The 14,946-nt window shown below is 40.3% G+C and overlaps 1 protein-coding gene across 4 annotated transcripts in view; it reads left to right on the forward strand.

Moving 5' to 3' along the window:
- The window catches only part of EYA3 (EYA transcriptional coactivator and phosphatase 3), a 205,789-nt gene that overhangs the window by 161,026 nt on the left and 29,817 nt on the right, over window positions 1-14,946 (forward strand). For all 4 annotated transcript variants that reach the window (XM_054538878.1, XM_002811181.5, XM_003775759.4 and 1 more), the window contains 3 exons: window positions 1,882-2,065; window positions 4,089-4,228; window positions 10,769-10,852. In XM_054538878.1, coding sequence (XP_054394853.1) covers window positions 1,882-2,065; window positions 4,089-4,228; window positions 10,769-10,852 — 408 coding nt within the window. The remainder of the gene's footprint in view (window positions 1-1,881; window positions 2,066-4,088; window positions 4,229-10,768; window positions 10,853-14,946) is intronic.

Here is a 14,946-nt window from a genome sequence, read left to right on the forward strand (position 1 = left end):
TGATAGTTGTCTGTTCTGTATTTCAGTCATTTGACATATATTTTATTGCCATTTTGTTGTCTATCTTCTCTCCTGCTAGATTTTTAACTCCCTTGAGTTCTGCTAGTGTGACTTATTCTTTTCTTTAATATTTCCTTCTTCTGCCCATGCACAAATACACACATACATAGAATTATATTTGGTTTATGGTAGAGATACCCAGTGACTAATTAGAAATAATTTATCTGATCAGTTAGCTTTTTCCTACTTGCCATCAATATCAGTGTCAATGGAATTTTTTAAGCTGTGTATTTGAACTGTCATACCTAGTTTTTTTTACAGCTTTATTAGGGAGTAATTGACATACAGTAAACTACACAGATTTAAATTGTACAGTTTAGTAAGTTTTGCCATATATGTGCCTATGAAACCAAAAGTTTTATCCCAATATTTTAAGAAAACTTTTTTTTTTTTGAGACAGAGTCTTGCTCTGTTGCCCAATCTGGAATGCAGTGGTAGGATCTCAGCTCACTGCAACCTCCGTCACCCAGGTTCAAGCGATTCTCCTGCCTCATCTTCCCTAGTAGCTGGGACTACAGGTGCACACCACTATGCCTGGCTAATTTTTGTATTTTTAGTAGGGACTGGGTTTCGCCATGTTGGTCAGGCTGGTCTCAAACTCCTGACCTCATGTGATCTGCCTGCCTCAGCCTCCCAAAGTGCTGGAATTATAGGCGTGAGCCACCGTGTCCGGCCTTTTTTTTTTTTTTTTTTGAGACAGTGTGTCACCTAGGCTGGAGTGCAGTGGCGCGATCTTGGTTCATTGCAACCTTTGCCCCCTGGGCTCAAGTGATCCTCCCACCTCAGCCTCCCGAATAGCTGAGACCACAGGCGTGCATCACCATGCCTGGATTTTTGTTTGTTTGTTTGTTTGTATGTTTAGTAGAGAGAAGGTCTCACTATTTTGGCCAGGCTGGTCTCGAACTCCTGAGCTCATGCGATCCTCCCACCTCGTCCTCCCAAAGTGCTGGGATTACAGGCGTAAGCCACTGTGCCTGGCCAGGAAACTATTTTTAAAGAAAACTTGATTGTTTTAGGTAGATAATCAGATTTTTTTTTGTTTGTTTTGTTTTGAGACAGGGTCTCGCTTTGTCACCCAGGCTGGAGTGCAGTGGTACAATCTCGGCTCACTGCAACCTCCACTTTCCAGGTTCAAGCAATTCTTGTGCCTTAGCCTCCCAAGTAGCTGGGATTTCAGGCATGTGCCACCATGCCCAGCTAATTTTTGTATTTTTAGTAGAGACAGGGTTTCACCATGTTGGCCAGGCTGGTCTTGAACTCCTGACCTCAAGTGATCCACCCATCTTGGCCTTCCAAAGTGCTGAGATTACAGGCATGAGCCACCGCACCCACCTGATAATCAGTTTTTAAATTAAGACATTTTAATGTATGATATGTGCTTTTTTTGTTTGCTTAAGTTTAAGTTTTGTTTTGTTGTCCTTAGAAGTGCTGTTATCTAGTGCAACAGTTTGTAAACCTCTTAGAGTAGAATCTTTCCCTCAAATTCTGTGCAGAAATTGGGTACATAAAACTGGGGGAAGAGGCTGTTAGAGTAGAAAAAGGGACACTATGTGTATGTTTATGAGAGGACAGAGGACCCTTCCCTCTCAGCATTCTCCTCATTCCAAGACTGCTCCTGGGACATCTCTTGACTTAGGTTTCCACAGAATGCATTTTGAAAATCATTGATTTAGGTTGGAGACTTTTAGATAGGTAAATGAGAAGTCAAATTAACGTTTTAGAAAAATAATTATGAATAAGAAAGAGGGAGAAGAAAGCCTCTTGTGTTGAGATTAATGTGTGCTATAGGAGTCTTGTTTTCTTATTTCCTTTGGCCTGCAGGATTATCCCACCTATACTATTCTTGGTCAGAATCAGTACCAGGCCTGCTACCCCAGCTCCAGCTTTGGAGTCACAGGTCAGACTAACAGTGATGCAGAGAGCACCACATTAGCAGCGACCACATACCAGTCGGAGAAGCCTAGTGTCATGGCGCCTGCACCTGCAGCACAGAGACTTTCCTCTGGTAAGCACTGCAGCTCTGAAAACTTTGGCTTAAGGTCACTTCATTCAACAGTTGTTTTTAGGCAATGGTAAGGATGATTTTGTTCTGTCTTAAGTCATTGTTACCATGCTTTTGGCTTTCCCTCTCAGGTGAGGAGTATTGGAAGCAGGCTATGAGTCATTGGTAGGCTGAATGTATACCTGATGCTGAGAACAGAACAGAAAAGTATCAAGAACTAAAAGACTGTTTCTGACTCGTACTCTGCCCTCCCTGTAGCTTTAACCCACTTGTCACAGGGAGCTTCAGCATGTTATAATATTTTGTAAAAGTTGGAGGACTCCAGTTTTAGTCTTGTGCAGGTTTTGAACTGCTGCTAAGGCCTCAGAGCCATAGTTCTTTCTATGTCCTGGATCCCTTTAAGATTCTGAGGAAAGCATGGTCCTTTTGCTTCAGAGAAATACATACAATTTAACCTACAGTTTCAGGAGGCTCACAGCTCTGAAGTGTATCAATGAATTACAGTGTCCAACTTAAAAACCTTTGACATAAAAGCTTAGACACACATTTAATAAACATATATATACACACACTTTATATTTAATGAAAATTTGGTAGTTGGCTTTCACATCATGTGGTTCGAGGAAAGCACTGTTTATCATTGGCACTGATGTGTGTTTAGAAACAGTGCTATACAACAAGTGAACAGTTTTCTGTGCGGTTCACCCTACCAGTCTAATAAGTGGACATGCAAATGGTCACCACTTCAAACTTACATAAATTTGAAATAATTACAAGTGTTGATTAAAAACTAAGGTTTTAAAGTCATTTTTCTAAATATCTTTGTTATTCATAACAATTTTAACTTTTGAATAATGGAAAATTTCAAACATAGAGAAAAGTTGCAAGGCTAGTGTGATGAACGCTTACATATCCATCATTCATCTTCAACAGTTATCAACTTGTAGACAATTTTGTTTCAGCTATACATCATCTAGCTCCCTCCCCAGATTCCAGGCATTGTTCTCTAAAAGATAAGTATGGTACTCGTTAACATAACCGCATTGGCATTTTCCCATCTTTAAAAGTTCAATGTTAATAATGTCTTAATTTTGTATTATCAAGTACCAAAATGTATCTGTATTTCCAGCTTTCTCACAAATGTTATGAGTTTTGTTTCACTTTTGTTTAAAGTAGGATCCAACCCATTCCACAGTGTATACATATTTCAAAACAACATAAAGCATATACAGTTTTTATTGCATTAGTAAATAGAAATAATAAATAAATAGAAAATTTGAGGAGGGAAAATTAGGATCCAAATATAAGGTCCATAAATTGTGATTGGTAGTTATGGGTATTTTGTGTTTCATCTCTATTTTAGCCTATAAATCCTCCCGTCTCTTTTTCTCCCACTTGTAGCTTGTTTGTTGAAGAAACTGGAGTGTTGATCCCATACTGTTTCCCAGTCTGAATTTTGACAGTTATATCCTCATAAGGTGGTTTAACATGTCCTGCTGCCTTCTGTATTTTATTGTAAATTGGTGAATGAACAGTTGTTTTCAACTGTTGGCAATGTATGGAAACATTTTTGGTTGTTACACTAGGTGGGGGGGTGCTTCTGGCATCTAGCGGGTAGATGCTAAGGATACTGCTTAACCAAATATCCTATAATGCACAAGACATCCCCCCACAACAAATAATTATCTGATCCAAAATGTCAGTTGTGCCAGGTTGAGAAACTCTGATCTACAAGTTTGACCATGAAGATTCAGGTTCAGCTTTTTCTTGGCAAAACAACTTCATTGATATTTTCTTCTATCATGGGGTAAGCATATAAAGTCTGGTTATAACTTTTCTGATGTTAGCCAGTGCTGATGCTCAGTGCCTAGATGTACACTTCATAATTGCTTACATAAGGTTTAGCTTTCCAACCTTTATCCCTGCGTTATGACTCACAAGGGCAGAGAGTCCGCTAACCCTCTTCCTGCCCTGATTCTTATAGCCTGTGACTCCTGACAACATATGTCTCACTTTTTCTTTCCAGGAGACCCTTCTACCAGCCCATCTTTGTCCCAGACTACACCAAGTAAAGATACTGATGATCAGTCCAGGAAAAACATGACTAGCAAGAACCGGGGCAAGAGGAAAGCTGATGCCACTTCTTCCCAAGACAGTGAATTAGAAGTACGAGAAGAAACTGATTTGAGTTACCTACTTTGTTTTTTCTCACTTCTTAAGTTTATCAAACATGTTTTTGAAGCTCACAGAGATAATGTGGACTATGTTATGTGCCCTTTAATTCCTGAGCAAAATAAACTGAATTGGCCACGTAAAAAGAAAAATGTAAAAAGAACGAATTATTCTATATATTCCAGAAGAGAACAGAAACAATTCATGATATTCAGAAAGCAGAGGGAGTTACAAGTAAGGTCATACTGTTCTCTATTTAAAATTTTAAAAGGGTCAGGTGCGGTGGCTCACATCTGTAATCCCAGCACTTTGGGAGGCCGAGGTGGGAGGATCGCTTGAGACCAGCCTAGGCAACATAGTGAGACCCCCATCTCTAAAAATATATATATACAAGAATTAGCTGCACACCTGTAGTCCCACCTACTTGGGAGGCTGAGATGGGAGGATCACTTGAGCCTGGCAGGTTGAGGCTGCAGTGAGCTATGATCGGGCCACTGCACTCCAGCCAGGGCAACAGAGTGAGACTCTGTCTCAAAAAAGAAAAGAGAAAAGAAAAGAAATTTAAAAGGAAAGGACTAGAGTGGTTTTAGCCAAGTTTCTGTAAGACGCAAACAGATCTGGTAACATTAATGAGACTAGCGCTGATTTATTCTGTAGTATAAGTACTATATGAGTTTATTATGGACGTACATTTGACTTCATCATTAAAGACATAAAGGTCATGCAGAGTGCTAAAATTAGTGGAGTTTTTGTATTATCTTTTTGTTTTGTTTTCCGTTTTTCTATAGTGCTATTATGTAATGAGGGGAAAATATATATTTAACTATGAATCCATTGTAAGTGCTCTTAAGACATAGGTGAACTGAGGCTGTATTTGAAGCCTTTCTCTTTTTTCAGAGGTTTGGAGTGAAGAAGAAAGAAAGAAAAAGTAAATTTCTGATATATTTCTTAGGAAAAACTGAGAACTCATTTTTTAATTGTCTAAAATGTACATAAAATTTACCATTTTAGCCATTTTTAAGTATACAATTTAGTGTCATTATACAGTCTCAATATTGTATAACCATCACCACTGTATATTTCTAGAACTTTTTCATGATTCCAAATAAAAACTCTGTACCCATTAAGCAATAACTCCCCATTCTCCCCTTCTTCTAACCTCTGGTAACCTCTATTCTACTTTCTGTCTTTGACTGCTTATTCTAGATATATCATATAAGTGGAATCACAGAAAATGTATCCTTTTGTGCCCGACTTATTTCATTTACCATAATGGTTTGTTGTTGTTGTTGTTTTGAGATGGAGTCTCAGGCTGGAGTGCAGTGGCACGATCTCGGCTTACTGTGACCTCTGCCTCCCGGGTTCAGGTGATTCTCCTGCCTCAGCCTCCAGAGTAGCTGGGATTATAGGTGCACACCACCATGCTTGGCTAATTTTTGTATTTTTAGTAGAGACAGGGTTTCAACATGTTGGTCAGTCTGTTCTCAAACTCCTGACCTCGTGATCCACCTGCCTCGACCTCCCAAAGTGCTGGGATTACAGACGTGAGCCACCGCGCCCTGCCTACGATAATGTTTTTAAGGTTCATCCATGTTGTAGCACATACCAGAATTTCATTCCTTTTTATGTCTGAATATTTTATTATATGTATATACCACATTTTGTCTATCCATTCATCTGTTGATGGACACTTGGGGTTTGTCACCTTTGTGCTATGGTGAGTAATGCTGCTTTGACCATTGGTGTACAGTTATCTATCTGAATGCATCTTATCAATTCTTTTTGGTATATATGTAGGAGTGGAATTGCTGGATGCTATTGTAATTCTGTGCTCCACTTTTTGAGAAACCACCAAACTATTTTCCATTGTGGCTGCACGGTTTTATACTCTCACCAGCGATACATAAAGGTTCCAGTTTGTTCACATCCTCACCAACACTTGTTATTTCCCATTTTTTTTATAGTAGCTATTCTAATGGATGTGAAGTGGTATCTTATTGTGGCTTTGATTTGCATTTCCCTAATGCAGTGGCACAATCTTGGCTCACTGCAACCTCTGCTTCCCAGGTTCAAGCAATTCTTGTGCCTCAGCCTCCCGAGTAGCTGGGATTACAGGCACATGCCACCACGCCTGGTTAATTTTTGTATTTTTAGTAGAGACGGGGTTTCACCATGTTGGCCAGGCTGGTCTTGAACTGCTGACCTTAGGTGATCCACCCACCTCAGCCTCCCAAAGTGCTGGGATTACAGGCATGAGCCACTGTGCCCTGCCCTTTGCCCACTTTTAAACTGGGTTGTTTGGTTTTCCATTGTTGAGTTGTAGGAGTTCTTTATATATTCTATATTAATATTCTAGAATATTCTAGATTATTAATCCCTTATATTAATCAGATATATAATCTTCAAATATTTTCTCCCATTCTGTAGGTCGTCTTTTCACTCTCTCAATTTTTGTGCTTTGAAGCACAAAAATTTTTAATGTTTAGGAAGTCTGATTTCTATTATTGCTGTGCTTTTGGTCTAATACTTGTTTCTTTTTGTTTCATTTTGTTTTCTTGGTGTAATACTTAATACACAGTTATGAAGATTTTTATGTATTTTTTCTGAGATTTTCATCATTTAGCTCTTAAATTTAGGCTGTTCTCCATTTTGAGTTAATTTTGTATATGGTGTAAGATAATGGTCTAACTTTATTATTTTGCATATGGATATCCAATTTTCCCAGCACTATTTGTTGAAAAGACGTTCCTTATTGAATGGTTTTGGCATCCTATTAAAAATTAACTTATGATGTTGGCTGTAGGTTAAATACTAAAAGAAGGTAAAAAACTAAACTAAAAAAAAAAAAGAAAAATTGATCATATTTGTAAGGCTTTATTTCTAGACTCTCAGTTTATTTCATTCGTCACTATGTCTATCCTTATGCTAGTACCACACTGTTTTGGTTACTGTAAGTTTTGAAATCAGGAAGTGTGAATCCTTCAACTTTGTTCTATTTCAAGACAGCTTTGGCTATTTGGGGTTCCTTGAGATTGATAAGAATTTTAGAATGCAATTTTCTATTTTTTTAAAAAAACTACTATTGGATTTTGATAGGGATTGTGTTGAATTTGTAGATTGGTTTGGGTAGTATTGTCTTCTTTACAATATTAAGTCTTCTAATCCATGAACATGGATGTCTTTCCATTTATTTAGCTATGCCTACTTGGTTAAATTTATTCCTAAGTATTTTCTTTTTGATGCTATCACAAAAGGTTTTTAAATTTCCTTTTCAAATTATTCATTGCAAGTATATAGAAATACAGCTGATTGGCTGAGTGCAGTGGCTCAGTCTGTAATCCCATCACTTTGGGAGGCTGAGGTGGGCAGATCACAAGGTCAGGAGTTGAAGACCGGCCTGACCAATATGGTGAAACCCCGTCTCTACTAAAAATACAAAAATTAGCTGGGCATGGTGGCAGGCGCCTGTAACCCCAGCTACTTGGGAGGCTAAGGCAAGAGAATTGCTTTAACCTGGGAGGCGGAGGTTGCAGTGAGCCAAGATCGTACCACTGCACTCCAGCCTGGGCGGCAGAGCAAGACTCTGTCTCGGAAAAAAAAAAAAAAAGAAAGAAAGAAATACAGCTGATTTCTGAATTTATTTATTAGCTTTAACAATTTTCTCTGGGTTATTTAAGGTTTTCTACATATAAGATCACATCGGCCAGGCACAGTGACTCATGCCTGTAATCCCAGCACTTTGTGGGTGGATCACCTGAGGTCAGGAGTTTGAGACCAGCCTGGTCAACGTGGCAAAACCCTGTCTCTACTGAAAGTACAAAAATAAAAAAAAATTAGCCAGACCTGGTGGTGCACACCTGTAATCCCAGCTACTTGGGAGGGTGAGGCAGGAGAATTGCTTGAATCTAGGAGGTGGAGGTTGCAGTGAGCCCAGATTGCGCCACTACACTTCAGCCTGGGTGACAGAGCGACACTCTTTCTCAAAAAAAAAAAAAAAAAAAAAGATTATGTCATCTGCAAACAGATAATTTTGCTTCTTCCTTTCCAAATTGGATGTCTTTTTCCCCTTTCTTGCCAAATCTCTCTGGCTAGAACTTCCAGTACTATGTTGAACAGAAGTGGCAAAAACAGACATCCTTGTCTTATTCTTGATCTCAGGAGTAAAACTTTCAGTCTTTCACCACTAGGTGTGATACTAGTTATGGATTTATTTTTATTTTCATTTTTATTTATTTATTTATTTTTTGGAGATGGAGTCACGCTCTGTCACCCAGTCTGGAGTGCAGTGGCGTGATCTCAGCTCACTGCAACCTCCGCCTCCCAGGTACAAGTGATTCTCCTGCCTCGGCCTCCCGGGTAGCTGGGATTACAGGCACGTGCCACCACACCTGGTTAATTTTTTGTATTTTTAGTAGAGATGGGGTTTCACCATGTTAGCCAGGATGGTCTCGATCTCCTGACCTTGTGATCCACCTGCTTTGGTCTCTCAAAGTGCTGGGATTGCAGGCATGAGCCACCACGCCTGGCTAGTTATAGATTTTTTATATATGGCCTTTATCATATTGATAACATTCCCTTCTATCCCTCATTTATTGAAAAAATAATAAACTAGGAATAGAAAGGGTGTTGAATGTTGTCACATGCATTTTCTGCATCAGTTGAGATTATCATGTAGCTTTTCTCCCCTCTGTTCTATTAATGTGATGCATTACTTTGCATAATTTTTTTTCCAATAAGCCTTTTGCACTCCTAATTAATTTTTTTATGTTGAATGAACCATCCTTACATCCTTATGTTCTGGGAACTAATCTCACTTGGTTATGATGTTTAATTCTTTTTTCTTTTTTTGAGACAGAACCTCTCTCTGTTGCCCACGCTGGAGTGCAGTGGCACAATCTCGGCTCACTGCAACCTCTGCCTCCTGGGTTCAAGTGATTCTCCTGCCTCAGCCTCCCAAGTAGCTGGGACTACAAGTGTGCACCACCACACCCAGCTAATTTTTGTATTTTTAGTAGGGACGAGGTTTCACCAGGTTGGCCAGGCTGGTCTCGAACTCCAGACCTCAGGTGATCCGCCTGCCTCGGCCTTACAAAGTGCTGGAATTACAGGCATGAGCCACCATGCCCAGCCATGATGTTTAATTCTTTTAATATGCTGCTGAATTTGGTTTACCTCTATTTTGTTTAGTTTTATAGATGTGTGGGTTTTGGGTTTTTTTTTGTTTTTTGGGGTTTTTTTTGAGACAGGGTCTCACTTTGTTGCCCAGACTGGAGTGCAGTGGTGTGGTCCCTGCACACTGCATCCTTGACTTCCCATGCCCAAGTGATCCTCCTGCCTCAGCCTCCCAAGTAGCTGGGACTACCGGCATGCACCACCGGAACTGGGTAATTTTTGTGGTTTTTTGTGGAGACGGTGTTTTGCCATTTGTCCAGGCTGGTCTCAAACTCCTGGGCTCAAGTGATCTGCCTGCTTCAGCCTCTCGCAGCGCTAGGTTTACAGGTGTGAGCCACTGTGCCTGGCCTGTTGAGTATTTTTATATTGATTTTCACAAGAGATGTTGGTCTGTAGTTTTCTTACAGTGCCTTAGTCTGACTTTGGTATCAGGATAATGCCAGCCTCATTGCATTAGTCAGGAAGTATTCCCTCCTCTTCCATTTTTTGTAAGACTTTAAGGAGGGTTTGTGTTAATTCTATAAGTGTTTGGAAGAACTCACCATTACAACCATCTTGTCTTGGGCTTTTCTTTGTTGGGATGTTTTTAATTATGCATTCAATCTCCTTACTAGTTACAGCTCTTACCGGATTTTGTATTCCTTCTTGAGACAGTTTTGGTACTTTATGCTATGTATTTCTAGGACTTTGACCATTTCACCTGGGTTACCCAATCTCTTGGTATACAACTGTGCATAGTATTCTCTTGTAATCCTTATTTCTATAAAACCGGTAGTGATGTCCCCACTTTCATTTCTGATTTTAGTCATTTGAATCTTCTCTTTTTTTCCCTTAGTCAATTTAGCCAAAGGTTGTGAATTTTACAGATATTTTCAAAGAACCAACTTTTTGTTTCATTGATTTTTCTCTGTTGTTTTTGTAGTCTCTCTTTTATTTATCTCTGCTCTAACCATTGTTATTTCCTTCCTACTGCTAGCTTTATGTTTATTTTGCTCTTTTTCTAGTTTCTTAAGATATGCAATTAGGTCATAGATTTGGGATCATTTGTCTTTTTTAATGTATGTATAAAATACATATATATAAAACATGTAATACATATATATAAAATAAGCTATAATTTTTCCTCTTAGCACTGCTTTCACTGTATTCCACAAATTTAATGTTTTATTTCTGTTTTCATTCACCTCAAGGTATATTCTGATTTCACCTATGATTTCTTCTTTGACCCATTGGTTGTTTAGGATTGTATTGTTTAATTCCTACATATTTGTGAATTTCCCAGTTCTCTTTCTGTTATTGATTTCTAGTTTCATTCCATTGTAATGGGAAAATATACTCATTTTTTAAATTTTCTTTCCTCAGCGGGTATTTCTATGGGACTTGGATGAAACCATCATCATCTTCCATTCACTTCTTACTGGATCCTATGCCCAGAAATATGGAAAGGTAATTTGAGTCTTCTTTGTTGTAACTGTCCCTCTTCTGACTATATAGTCAGTCCCTCTTCTGACACATAACAAATTATTTCTCTGCTACCCCTGTTGGCTGGCTTTTCACTTTCCATGTAAAACTTCAACAAATGGCTTGCAAGTGGCTTGTATTAGGCAGGCTACATGGTCAGGCAGAACGGATGGTAAAGCTAGAAACTACTAGAACCAGTGCTGAAAGCTGAAGTTGTAGGAGAATGGCATTTTGTAAAGATTAAAGTATAGAAATGAGGCTCAAAACAGAGCAGAGTCTCAAGATTATATTAATAAATTCCAGAGGCTGATGTCTTATTCCTTAACACACTTTTAACAGCCCAAATTGAGCATTTTATTTAGCCAAATATATGCCAGATATATATAAGTAAAATATATAGATAAAATATCTTTCTAAAATAGATTACATCCCTTTTTAAACTAAATACACCAAGCAAAACTTGTTATATCTTCAGTGTACATATCAGTTTTAACAGAAGGATGGGCTGTTTTGAGACTATTAGGCTGTGTATTTCTTTTCTAAATTACCTCCAAGCTCATGTTTTTCAGTTTATATGAATAAATTTTATACAAATATCTGCATCCCAGCCAGGTGCAGTGGCGTGCACCTGTAGTCTCAACTACTCAGGAAGCTGAGGTGGGAAGATTGCTTGAGCCTAGGAGTTCGAATCCAGCTTGGGCAACTTAGCGAGACCCCATCTCTAAAAATAAAAATATTTGCCTCCTTTGCCTGTCCTATTACTTCCAGTTATTTCATATTGTTACTAATGTTTTTGTTAGGAGGTGTGGTTTTTTTTTTTTTTTTTTGAGACAGAGTCTTGCTCTTGTCACCCAGGCTGGAGTACAGTAGCATGATTTCTGCTCACTGCAACCTCTGCCTCTCGGGTTCAAATGATTCTCCTCCCTCAGCATCCCAAGTAGCTGGGATTACAGGCGCCTGTTACCATGCCTGGCTAATTTTGTTGTTGTTGTTGTTGTTGTTGTTTGAGATGGAGTCTCGCTCTGTCGGCTGGAGTGCAATGGCACGATCTCGGCTCACTGCAAGCTCCGCCCCCTGGGTCCACGCCATTCTCCTGCCTCAGCCTCCCCAGTAGCTAGGACTACAGGTGCCTGCCACCACGCCTGTATTTTTTGTATTTTTTTTTTGTATTTTTAGTAGAGACAAGGTTCACCATGTTAGCCAGGATGGTCTTGATCTCCTGACCTCGTGATCCGCCCGCCTCGGTCTCCCCAAGTGCTGGGATTACAGGCGTGAGCCACTGCACCCAGCCCTAATTTTTGTACTTTTAGTAGAGACAGGGTTTTACCATGTTGGCAAGGCTGGACTCGAACTCCAGCCTCAAGTGATCCGCCTTCCTCGGTCTTCCAAAGTGCTGGGATTACAGGTGTGAGCCACTGTGCTTGGCCAGGAGGTTTTTTTTTTTTTTCTTCTGAGATAATAATCTCGCTCTGTCACGCAGGCTGTAGTACAGTGGCGCAAACACAGCTCACTGCAGCTTCGATCTCTTGAGCTAAAGCAATCCTCCTACCTCAGTCCTCCAGGTATCTGGGACTACAGGCACATGCCACCATACCTGGCTAATTTTGTTTTATTTTTGTAGAGATGGGATCTCGCCATGTTGCCCAGTGTCATCTTGAAATCTGAGGCTCAAGTGATTCTCCTGCCTCGGCCTCCCAAAGTGCTGTGATTATAGGCATGAGCTTCTATACCCAGCCTCTGTTAGTATTTTCTACAGGCTTTTAGTGTCTACTCTGGCATGCTGACATAAGCTTATAAGCTATATAACTAAACTGATTATAAAAATATATAAAATTAAAAACATTTATATATATAAAATAAGACCAGGTGTGGTGGCTCTCGTCTGTAATCCCAAAATGTGTATAAAAATTTTATATATTGGCCAGGCATGGTGGCTCACGCCTGTAATCCCAGCACTTTGGGAGGCCAAGGCGGGTGGATCACCTGAGGCCAGGAATTCGAGACCAGCCTGGCCAACAGGGTGAAACCCCATCTCTACTAAAAATACAAAAATTGCCGGGTGCGGTGGCTCACACCTGTAATCCCAGCACTTTGGGAGGCCGAGCAGGGCAGATCACCTGAGGTCAGGAGTTCGAGACCAGCCTGACCAACATGGAGAAACCCCGTCTCTACTAAAAATACAAAATTAGCTGGGTGTGGTGGCACATGCCTATAATTCCAGCTACTAGGGAGGATGAGGCAAGAGAATCGCTTGAACCTGGGAGGTGGAGGTTGCAGTGAGCTGAGATCGCACCATTGCACTCCAGCCTGGGCAACAAGAGTGAAATTCCTCTCAAAAAAATAAATAAATAAAATAAAATAAAAATACAAAAATTAGCCGGGCATGGTGGCACGTGCCTGTAATCCCAGCTACTAGGGAGGCTGAGGCAGGAGGATCACTTGAACCTGGGAGGTGGAGGTTGCAGTGAGCAGAGATCACGCCACAGCACTCCAGCCTGGGTGACAGAGCGAGACTTTTTTTTTTTGAGACAGAGTCTCGCTCTGTCACCCAGGCTGGGGTGCCTTGGTGCGATCTCTGCTCACTGCAAGCTCCACCTCTCAGGTTCACGCCATTCTCCTGCCTCAGCCCCCTGAGTGGCTGGGACTACAGGTGCCCGTCACCACGCCCAGCTAATTTTTAGTTGAGTTGGGGATTCACCATGTTAGCCAGGATGGTCTTGATCTCCTGACCTCATGATCCACCTGCCTTGGCCTCCCAAAGTGCTGGGATTATAGGCGTAAGCCACTGTGCCTGGCCAAAAAAAAATTTTATATATTTACATATACACGTAATATTATTTCATGAAAAACATTTTTTTACATTATAAACAAACACTAAGCTTCATGGTGAAATTTTTGGCTTTGACATTTAAGTTCACTTTTGAGCTGAAGAAGATATAATGGGAAGAGCACAGGACTGGGAGTCAGAAGACCTGAATGTGAAAATACAATGTATATATCTTGTATTATATATATTATTATATAAAAAATATATTAAAATGTAATAAGTATATTCATATGTGAATATATTTACATAGTGATACAGTTTATATAAATTATATATTACTGTGTATATATAATGTATATATCTTATATAAATATATACAGTGATATAGATATGTGTATAAATACACAAACACACGCACACATTTTGAGACAGAGTCTCACTCTGTCACCCAGGCTGGAGTGCAGTGGTGCAGTCTCAGCTTACTGCAACCTCCGTTTCCTGGGTTCAAGTGATTCTCCCACCTCAGCCTTCCAAGTACCTGGGACTGCAGGTGTGCACCACCATGCCCAGCTATTTCTGTGTTTACTTTTGTAGAGACATGGTTTCACCATGTTGCCCAGGCTAGTCTCAAACTTCTGGGCTCCAGCAGTCCGCCTGCCTTTGACTCCCAAAGTGCTAGGATTACAGGCGTGAGCCACTGTACCTGGCCAAATTTTATTTTTTGTGGAGACGGGGGTCTTGCTTTGTTGCCCCAGCTAGTCTAGAATTCCTAGCCTTAAGCAATCTTCCCGCCTCAGCCTCCCAAAGTGCTGAGATCACAGGTGTGAGCTAGCTACTTTGCCTGGTCAGCATTGTATCTTTTTAAAAACATATTTTCTGGCCAGGTGCGGTGGCTCACACCTGTAATCCCAGCACTTTGGGAGGCCAACGGGGGTGGATCACAAGGTCAGGAGATCAAGACCATCCTGGCTAACATAGTGAAACCCCGTCTCTACTAAAAATACAAAAAATTAGCCGGGCATGGTGGTGGGTGCCTGTAGTCCCAGCTACTCAGGAGGCTGAGGCAGGAGAATGGCGTGAACCCGGGAGGCAGAGCTTGCAGTGAGCCGAGATTGTGCCACTGCACTCCAGCCTGGGCAACAGAGTGAGACTCCGTCTCAGAAAAAAAAGAAAAAAAAATCATATTTTCTGTCCTCATTTATCTTTATGAAACTACTAATTTCTAGAAACTGAAGTCCTGAAATTTTTAACTGTCCATATCTTCTCTATTTTACAATCCTGGATTCTCATAACTGTGAATGAAATTGCATCA

The sequence above is a fragment of the Pongo abelii genome, chromosome 1, assembly GCF_028885655.2.
Source record: "Pongo abelii isolate AG06213 chromosome 1, NHGRI_mPonAbe1-v2.0_pri, whole genome shotgun sequence".
In the NCBI taxonomy this organism is placed as follows: domain Eukaryota; kingdom Metazoa; phylum Chordata; class Mammalia; order Primates; family Hominidae; genus Pongo; species Pongo abelii.